Source organism: Haliotis asinina, chromosome 5 (assembly GCF_037392515.1).
Source record: "Haliotis asinina isolate JCU_RB_2024 chromosome 5, JCU_Hal_asi_v2, whole genome shotgun sequence".
Classification (NCBI taxonomy): Eukaryota; Metazoa; Mollusca; class Gastropoda; order Lepetellida; family Haliotidae; genus Haliotis; species Haliotis asinina.
Window position 1 is genome coordinate 67,825,700 of NC_090284.1, and position 10,059 is coordinate 67,835,758.

A 10,059-nucleotide genomic window follows, 5' to 3' on the forward strand; every position below is an offset into this window, starting at 1 on the left:
TCAAACGACCGGACTGTTTATTAGATTACAGACTGAATTAACCAGCTAGATATCATAAATATCATGTTGTCTTGTCAACAAATTCAGATGAGGCAATACATTGAAATGTAATATTTTCTCGGGCAAAGTCCTTGTGTATTTAGGTACGTGCACTGAAGTACCTAACCTAACCCCGCCCCGCCAGTCCAACCCTACCAGTAAATACTAGTTTCCACGAGGACAAATGCCACTCTCACATGCTGTAACATTAAACTGTCTGTATATATTTATGGACGAATTTCAAGTTATTTTGCGTACACTCAATGACTGCTTTTGATTTATGTAAATGTGGCGGTGTCGAATGATTGATCATCAATGGCAATTGTTTGATGTGATAAATAGCATTATCTGAACAATTTCACTGCTATACAATCAAAACATTAAAAGCTGACAAGCCAATACAACATGGATATAAATTTTAGCGACAAATCCCTTCCCCACGTCAATCCATCAACCGTTTGTGTCTTTAGCCAATAAACTCACGATGACTTGTTAAGAATTCAGATCGAGGCTTCAATCCCTTACAACAGATCGGAAACGCCCAAGTCAAGGTAAGTTGATGGGAGACCTAGTGCACGATACGTTGCCTCTCAGTGAACCACGACCTTGAGTAGACTGAAAAAGGTAGGACTTTGACATGAACGTTGACTGCATAGGATGTACAGATATGAGTACGTGAGTGTCCCGCTGCTTCTAAGCAAACACTGTAAAACCAGGGATGGTCTACAACGTCTCCCTGGTTAAACTACCACACCGTATAGTGTCATCACCTCAGACCCGTATCGGGTGTACTAGGGAGGCCCACCGGTCACGGTCTGGTGCTGCTGTGGGTTGAGTCTCTGCATTTTACAATGCCCCTTAGTGCATAGGTAAAGACGTTATAGGTGGGTTTTGTTGTTACCTTACCAAACTCTCTCTCTCTCTCTCTCTCTCTCTCTCTCTCTCTCTCTCTCTCTCTCTCTCACACACACACACACACACACACACGTATACACTGACACACACTCACTCTAACACATCCTCTCTCTCACACACAGATATACATACTCAAACACTTAGACCCTCTCTCTTTCACACAAACACACGCGCGCGCTCAGGCACGCACAGAGATGCCTTGAAAGTGACGTTATCTCCAATCTAATCTACCTGCAGGCAATAACAGTTAGTGTCTAGCTGTACATATATCTCTGTGAAATACACACTAATCATTATTTGTTTCACACACAAGTTTATGGGGTTGGGTGAGTGGGTGATTGATCAGGTAAACATTACAATCACTTTCCTATCACCACGAGGGCGATGACGGTGTTGAAACTGGACGTCGCAAGACATTCTTGACGTGAGTCCAACTTAGTATATTTGTTGGCAACCAAGCGTCTTCAGCACTACCACCCCACCTCACCACACCTGACAACGAGACAGACGTCCCTGGAACATAGTCAGTAGCTATAGTGTACCTCGATACGAGCTAGTGAAATATGTCTTCTGATATATCGAGTCTGACGTTATCAGTTTTATTGTTTTACAACCTTGATCACGTCACACTATTGTCATAAATGATTCTGAGCTAGATATTTGCCGGTCTGTCTGAAAGTAAAACGAACATAACTCAGTTCATTTGAGAACATGCTGCAGGTAAAGTCTGAGGTAATATAACTTTAAAAATTGAGGAATCGCCTGTATCTAGCCTGTTTCCGGAATCAATGGATTCGAATGATTTACTGGTTGCGCATTCTACAACGAATGGGGGAATGGAGGTTATAACAAGATGTGACGGCATACTACGTGCAGATAGCGGTGGCTGTACATACATGTATGTCAATACAGAGCTGAAAGTAACGTTATATCCAAACTAGGCTACTTGCACACGTTTCCAGTAAGAGCTCGACTCAACTCAAAACCTCGTGTAATACACGCTGATACACGCCAAACCGTGAACCATCAGTGTTGAGTCCGGTTGGATAAGCTTGCACTGACTTGACAGGCTGTCGCGTGTTCAGATAGAGGCTTCATATAATAGATTGGACACGCTCAAATCAAGGTAAGTTGATTGGAAATTCATTATCAATCTATTGCTCAATACATTGCACTACGACATTGCGTAGAATGAAAAAAAAACATAGGCTTGAGCGTTGACGGCATAACTTGTAAAGAGAAGACATGAGTGTCCTGCTAGTTCTTTGCAAACACACAGTTAACATACAAACACACTCATATGGTGGGGTCACGGCCTCATACCCGAGGTGTACTATAGCGGCCAACAATACACGCTCAGGTATTTGCGAGTGACCTTGACCGTGGTCCGGTGGACAGAGCCTCTGCTCGATGGCTGTTGGCGTTCGAGAAAGGATTGCGACGCGCAGCACAGGTCAATGAATAGATTTGTCGGTACCTGTGCACGTGCTTCTCGAACACCTGGCTTTCCCTTTCTCTGTACTATACCCTCGTACCAAACACTGAACTGTGATGATAGTTTGTTAAACTCACAGAGTTGGTATGATGTTTTAATAATACATGTATCGGCGCTTCACTGAGTATGTTATGGTTATTAGTTTTCGAGTTAAATTAGATTGCAATTTATCTGTCCGCTCTTGAGCCAAACGGATTATATGAGATGTTCACCTTACAATTCCAGTTATATTTCTGAACAGGGTTTACTAATCACAAATGGGGTTTGTTTTATTTACTATGCAAATACAGTTTATAGAAACCCAGCTCCATTAAATACCAAAGCAGAAACTCAAACATGACTTCAAACAATATCTCAAAATGAACATTCGTGTAGCCTGTTGTCATACCCCAAAAGGAATTTTAAATGAATTCGTTAAAACATGTATGAATGACCCCACCCCCTCTCTCTCACACACTATGTAAAATATAATAAAGATTAAATAAATAAATAAATAAATAAATAAATAAATAAATAAATAAATAAATAAATAAATAAATAAATAAATAAATAAATCAGATTAAAATATACCATGTGATGTGAAATATATGCACCCTGTTATAGATTAAACTACAATCAGATGCAATGTCATTGTTTAGAAACTCAAAACGATTTTCCTAAAACTGCTAGAAGCGCGCGTACAGTCACCACTACAAGCCATAGCAGTGACTGCCAGTGCAGTCAACCAATAGCAGTGACAGGTAACTCAATAACGACCTGTGCCGTCAGGCCATAGCAGTGACTGCTTGCCTCATTAACGGCCTGTGCAGTCAGCCCATAGCGGTGACTGACAGCCTGAATAACGACCCTTTGAGCATTTAGTGGTAACCTCAAAAACGACCCTTGCAGTCAGGACATAGCAGTGACTGTTATCCTCAATAATGATCCTTACAGTCAGACCACAACAGTCACTGGTAGTCTCAATAACGGCCTGTGCAGTCAGGCCATAGCAGTGACTGGCAGTCTCTATAACGGCTCTTGCAATCAGACCTCAACAGGGACAGGTAGCCTCATTAACGAACCAAGCAGTCAGACCACATCGGTGAGTGGAAGCCTCAATAATGGTCCTTGCAGTCAGACCACAACATTGACAGGTAGCTTCAATAACGAACCAAGCAGTCAGACCACATCGGTGAGTGGAAGCCTCAATAATGGTCCTTGCAGTCAGACCACAACATTGACAGGTAGCTTCAATAACGAACCAAGCAGTCAGACCACATCGGTGAGTGGAAGCCTCAATAATGGTCCTTGCAGTCAGACCACAACATTGACAGGTAGCTTCAATAACGAACCAAGCAGTCAGACCACATCGGTGAGTGGAAGCCTCAATAATGGTCCTTGCAGTCAGACCACAACATTGACTGGTAGCCTCAGTAACGACCCAAGCAGTCAGACCACATCGGTGAGTGGAAGCCTCAATAATGGTCCTTGCAGTCAGACCACAACATTGACAGGTAGCCTCAGTAACGACCCAAGCAGTCAGACCACATCGGTGAGTGGAAGCCTCAATAATGGTCCTTGCAGTCAGACCACAACATTGACAGGTAGCCTCAGTAACGACCCAAGCAGTCAGACCACATCGGTGAGTGGAAGCCTCAATAATGGTCCTTGCAGTCAGACCACAACATTGACAGGTAGCCTCAGTAACGACCCAAGCGGACAGGTTACAGCGTCATCGTTGATGATCAGCATTTCATCAAAACAAATTCCACCGATCATTTTGTTACACAATCAAGACTGGTTGTTTTGTTTGTTTGTTGTTAACGCCTTACTCCTCAATAGTCAGCTATACGGCGTCAGTCTGCAAATAATTGAAAGAGTCTGCCCAGTAACTGATATCATTAGTATCGTTCTACGGGTCCAAGAATGGCTATTATCAGGCGCTGACGTTTTAAATTTGTGTGAATGAACACGTTAAAGTGATGCGTTCTCTGATTTAAATGGCCTTTTGACAATGATGCTTGTTCCAGCATGAAGGTGTTGTTTGTTGTCACTAACCACGACCAGCTGGGAGACACCGGAAAGAAGACCGGGTGGTATCTACCGGAAGTGGCTCATCCGTATGACATTTTCAAGAGGGCTGGACATGACATCGTATTTGTCAGTCCAACGGGTGGAAAGGCGCCCATGGTGAGTCTAGCTGAGTCTTACGTGAAACAGATTTACACATTTGAAATAATGAGTTGAAATGTTTGTTATGATGTGCTCATGTTGTTTGGTAATGCACTCAGTATTATTTCATGTGACGATGACCTATTAGTAACTGATTCTGGTCTTGTCTGACTAGGACAACCGTCTTCGTGGTGTAGTGGTTAGAGCTTCCACCCGGAGAGCGAAGGTCGCGGGTTCAACTACCGGCCGTATTATACAAAAGAAAAATACCATACTTTTTGGCCACTGTCTGGCGCTCGACATTAACGGGTTCAACAAGGACTGGTTGGCTCGGAGTCAGTAAGATGTGTCTGTGTTTCATACATGCTTATCTGCACCATGGTATCTCAGTGAGCGGGCACTATAAGACCAGGTTAAGTCTGGGAGGGTTCAAGCAGCCACTCATACACACGCATACACGTCCTCATATGCGCGAAATGTTCTTAAGTCCGACGTTAAACCCCATTTCACCTCACACCTGGTCTGGATAATTAGATATTCGGGTTTCTATAAATACTGACAAAATTCAAGATATATCTATGAAGGTGAAGTAATTTGTGTAATCCCTGGTCAAGAGGGACCGAAAACCTGTGGCATAAAGACTGTGTTCGGAATATGAGACTCTTTACAGTGATATTTAGCTACATATTTAACTTATTCTATATGTATTAACAACATTCAAGCTAGAGCTGCGATTTTAGGTTGTTATAATAGCCTGGCCCAAGTCGGACCAAATAGAGACCAAACACCTCTGATTGATGGGAATGAATGACAAAAGAAATTTTTCTCGCCCATGGGCGAAACTGTTTCTAAAGACTTTTTTTCAACATCTCTAAATCAGTTAAATTAAGTCAAAACATGCATTTTACGTGAAAGCAAATATTCTCGCCCATGGGCGAGAAACACTTTTTATTTACTACCTCCAAACATGCAAACATTCATTTTGTTTGTCCTTAGCACATATACATAACAACCCATATCCCTTGACAGAGAGTGGAAACAGTGCGGAGAGTCAAATTCCGAGGTGTTAACCAGTCATTAACTTTATAACCCAGGCCTTTTTGGCTACCCATAATCACGGATCGCTTTTTCTTCACATAACGTATACGTCTCTAGGAAAGCCCTTGCAAATTTAGGCAATTTGATATGACAATACGTGGAATGCACGTGAAGGATCCTTTGTCTTTGTGGTTGTAGGACCCCAGCAGTTATGAAGCTTATAAAGATGACCCCATCTGCAAGCTTTTTCTGGAAGATACAAATGTCGCGTCCCAGCTGGATAATACTAAATCTCCCTCCCAGATCAATGCAAGGTAACTGTTGAGGCGTTCTCAAATGTGTTATTGACAGTAAGTTTTCGGATTGTATATGGCGAATGTCAGAGTGCGACGATCTGGGTCACGAAGGTACGACGTCCTGAACGTTGACATGTAGTGCCAAATAGATCTGCATGTAATTTCGTCTCAGATCAGAAGCCATGAGTTCTATGTCGTAGGTGTTCATGCGTTTGTTTATAACGGACGTTTGATTAATTCACAATTTAACTACACCCAATTCTATACCTGTTCTATTCTATTCTATTCTATTCTAATGCCCATTTCTATCGGAAAATCCCTTCAACTCGAACGATTATGGAAGTATTCAGTATAAACAACTGTCTGGATTAACAAGTCTCTGCACTTTCTGCGACATAAATCGCTTCCAGCAGTTAGTAATTCTCCAGAAAGCGGACGTTATAACGATTTGGAATGACAAATTTCTAGTATTTTGTGTTTGCAGTGAATTCAAGGTGATATTTTACGCTGGTGGTCACGGCCCAATGTTTGACTTACCGCAATGTGACGCTATCGGGAAGCTGGGTGCACGGATCTATCAGAATGGAGGCATTGTCAGTGCAGTGTGCCACGGCACCGTCGGTGAGTTGACTATGTCCCTGTACACTGTACACATTATTGTATACCCATGTAATCGTAGGATAGTAATACAGGGGTGCAATACGGATGACATGGTCAAATTCTGTATTGCATTTCAGATTCCGTATTGAACAAGTACTACTTTCTCCAAAGTTTCGCCCTTTCCGGGATTTTCCGTACCACTAAATTCCGGGATTTGATGAAATGTTTATTGCTTGACAGATCGGAAAGTCGAATAGCTTGTTCCTTCCTTCATACGTTTGTATTTGTGAAAATATGAATGAATTTCATTAGAATAGTGCCATTATTTTGCCTCTGGCAATTTGTGAAAGTGGGACTTGATTCATGACGTCGCACGGAGGAATGTATGATCTATGACACTTGCGTGATCCGCCCTTGCGCGGAGTGATACATAATGTTAAGCTAACCTGAATGTGGAAGTATCGAGAGGGGAGAAAATATGTATCGCTACGCTATGATTTGTTTCATTAAGTAACATAGTAAAGCAAGATAAGAGGGTATCTAAGAAATATAAAATATAGAAGTCATACTACTTCGAACTCGTTTCTCTGTTCCTGTGACATCTTCTCGTTGAGTACAAAGCATCCAAATGCACTAGTATGACGTTCTATATATGTACATCACGGTTACAGTCTTGGTGATTGGGTGTTATGTGGTTGCTATAGACCCGTTTAAGACAGGAGGCTAAGTAGATACAACCACAGCCACAGCCACAGCCCAGTGAAATAATACGATTGGTAGTCACGCCCGGACCTGCTGGTCTTCGAGTTCCAGAAAGTGGATCTGTCACAACTATACCTGTGTTCATTGTGCCATCACCAGCAGCGGTGCATGTTAAATTATTTTTTCACGACCCAGAATGTAAATTTCAGTGAATGTTATAGAGACATGTTTTTTTATGTTTTAAATCTTCATTCTTTATTCAACCGCCAAGATAATTATGAAATAAGTCCTGAAAGTAGTAATTGCTAAAGTCGTAGTGTCCTCAGTCACTTTCACTCTCCATCTTCGTCTACCCAGGTTCCGTGTACTTGATACACTGTGCCACTATAATGTTGCCGCTCTCTCTTCAGGCCTAATCCGAATACAACTGGACAATGGGGAGAATATCTTGAAGGGCCAGAGGGTGACCAGCTTCACCGACGCTGAGGAGATAGCGGTCGATTTGATGGAGGCAATGCCGTTCCCACTGGAGACAAAATTGAAGGAATATGGAGCTGTGTTTGTTGGAGTGGATAATTTCGCTCCAAACGTCCAGGTACACATGGGTTTCTTCTCTAAGATGATGCTATTGATTAAACTTTATGAAACAGCACCACCGACTCACGGGCCATGCCCGTGCTCCTTTGAAGTTCCGACAATAATTGCTTGTTCACTTCTACAAGGGAATGATATACATGAAAGATTGGTCGCTTGGTACCCTGTCATAGATACGCTGGGCGTTATTGTTTCCCCGCACTCATTGATATACCACAGGCACGTGGACATTCGTGCTTCAACCAGGACCTCGTTCTCAAGGCGATCGTTGTGGTACTGCAGTCGTAAGTCTGTATTAAAGTATGTCAGATGCAATCATCTTAGCGCTACGATCGCTGTGAGGAACGGGTCCCTGGCACACAAGACCCGAACCTTTAGTGATTGATATTGTGAACATTGATGGATGATGTCAGTAAACGGTGAAACGCCTTCAAACAAGCCTACAAGCCTGACCACTCGATTGGTTGGTGTGCCGCATACGACCAGCAGAGATGGCTAAGGGCTTTTCTTACCCTCAGTTTTGTTTATATGTGCATTCACAATGTTAATCCTAATTATATTGACGATATTTACACTTTTTAGGTGAGCGGAAGAATAGTGACAGGCCAGAACCCAGCTTCTGCCACATCCACCGCTGAATCTGTCATCAGTGTACTCAAACAGCTGTAAAGGAACATACATCGTGGGCTAATCCGAAGTCTCTACTTATACTGATATTCCTCACCCTTACAGCGCATTCGACAATAACGACTTCTTCACACAGCGAAACTTTGCACATCCGGACTTTAATCGAATCCATTCGAACTAACTCATCTAAATGTCTGGGCTAACGAATCGTCGCCACGTTGTCATATTTTTAATGTCATCATGAAAGAAAACGTGCCTGGATTAACGAGGTTTCAGCTAACACCTGACAGAACATTGACAAACACAGATATAGACAGGCCGTAATCATTATACAGTCTTCGACCCGATAACAGCTAATTCATATTGTTTCTTATCAGAAAACAGTTCATGGTTGAACAGTTGCGATCTGGTGTCAGCCTTTGTGATATTGCTGGAATATTGTTAAAAGCGGCGTATAATTCACTCACTCGGTCACTGAACAGATGTAGCTTCTTTACAACATAATCATATTTTAACGCCTCGTTCGTTTACAGCCTGTTGTGGTTGATATTGACTTTTCATTCTCTGTGAATGCTCTATCAGTTCGGCGACGGATGCAGCGTCGATATGAGAAAACCCATAAAGGTGTGGGAATACTCATCATCACAGATTATGAATACACGATGCAGGTTCAACGCGCAAAAAGACAGTGTATGTATATATTCACATTGCGAAATTCTCATGGAACTTTTACCAGAGTTGATTTTTTCACTCGTCAAATTAAGAATGATTTATCAAACATATGTGTTTATACTGATGTTCATTTTTATGTCCATTGTAACACGAATTGGCAAATTGGCAGCAATGTTACAATGAACAAAAGAAAAATCAATATTGAGCAAAGAATAGAATACATGTCAAACAGGAGCGATATACATGTATGCTAGTGGTGTCATATACGTCAATACCCTTCACCTGTCAGTGAAACTTGGCTGGCAGTGTCCTAGTGTCAAAACGATTCGCACCATATTGACTAGAGCTGTCTTTGAGGCCCAATCTACAGAATCATAAAGCATCAAGCTCTTGCCTACGGCACGTTCACCATCCTGTTCCTCGTATTAGAAGACGTTTCATGGATGATGTAAAAGGTTTGTGTCACTTTTATAATGATCATCCATGACAACGGTATTTATTTTGAAAGATCATGTCTTGAGCTGATTCAACATAAGCAGCTAGAGTCTCCCCGAAAAGAACAGTTAGGATGAGAACAAATAATATTCTGGTTTGTATTTCCAATAAAGAATGACATTGAATGTGTTGAGATTATTTTGCGTATCTACAGTATTGAAAAAGAGGCTTCTGAGCACTTTCACAACATGCTCATATTGCTGCAAAGATTGTCTATGCATGGTGAATCGGATTATTTTGGGGTGACGTCGTGAGCACCATATCCACCGTAGGATCCGATGACGACACACTACTGACTTCATCAACTCATCCCATGTTTCAAGTTGAGGATGGCAATACGTATAAGGAGGGAAAAGCAGCCATTTCCCATCGAGGTGCTAATGAACACTTTCATAAGTATTTCTTTGTTTTATGTCAATATCCAACCAAAAATAT

At 42.0% G+C, this 10,059-nt stretch overlaps 1 protein-coding gene across 3 annotated transcripts; it reads left to right on the forward strand.

Moving 5' to 3' along the window:
- Positions 1–568: 568 nt before the first annotated feature.
- On the forward strand, positions 569–9,749 carry LOC137284103 (uncharacterized). Of its 3 annotated transcripts, none has more exons than XM_067815782.1 (6): positions 569–590; positions 4,459–4,618; positions 5,837–5,952; positions 6,419–6,555; positions 7,647–7,831; positions 8,413–9,749. In XM_067815782.1, exons 2-6 carry the CDS (start codon positions 4,460–4,462, stop codon positions 8,497–8,499), a joined length of 684 nt encoding a protein of 227 aa, XP_067671883.1. In that variant the 5' UTR covers positions 569–590; position 4,459; the 3' UTR covers positions 8,500–9,749. The 3 variants fall into 3 exon arrangements, with proteins under 3 accessions (XP_067671883.1, XP_067671884.1, XP_067671885.1); XM_067815783.1 differs by lacking the exon at positions 569–590 and adding an exon at positions 601–663; XM_067815784.1 differs by lacking the exon at positions 569–590 and adding an exon at positions 2,044–2,080.
- The last annotated feature ends 310 nt before the right edge of the window (positions 9,750–10,059 follow it).

What these genes read in the sequence shown, in the direction of transcription:
- LOC137284103 (XM_067815782.1), top strand. Translation starts at nt 4,460, where the DNA reads ATGAAGGTGTTGTTTGTTGTCACTAACCACGACCAGCTGGGAGACACC. An exon ending in AGTGTGCCACGGCACCGTCG is followed by an intron (nt 6,556 to 7,646) that starts GTGAGTTGACTA and finishes CTCTCTCTTCAG; the next exon opens with GCCTAATCCGAATACAACTG. An exon ending in ATTTCGCTCCAAACGTCCAG is followed by an intron (nt 7,832 to 8,412) that starts GTACACATGGGT and finishes TACACTTTTTAG; the next exon opens with GTGAGCGGAAGAATAGTGAC.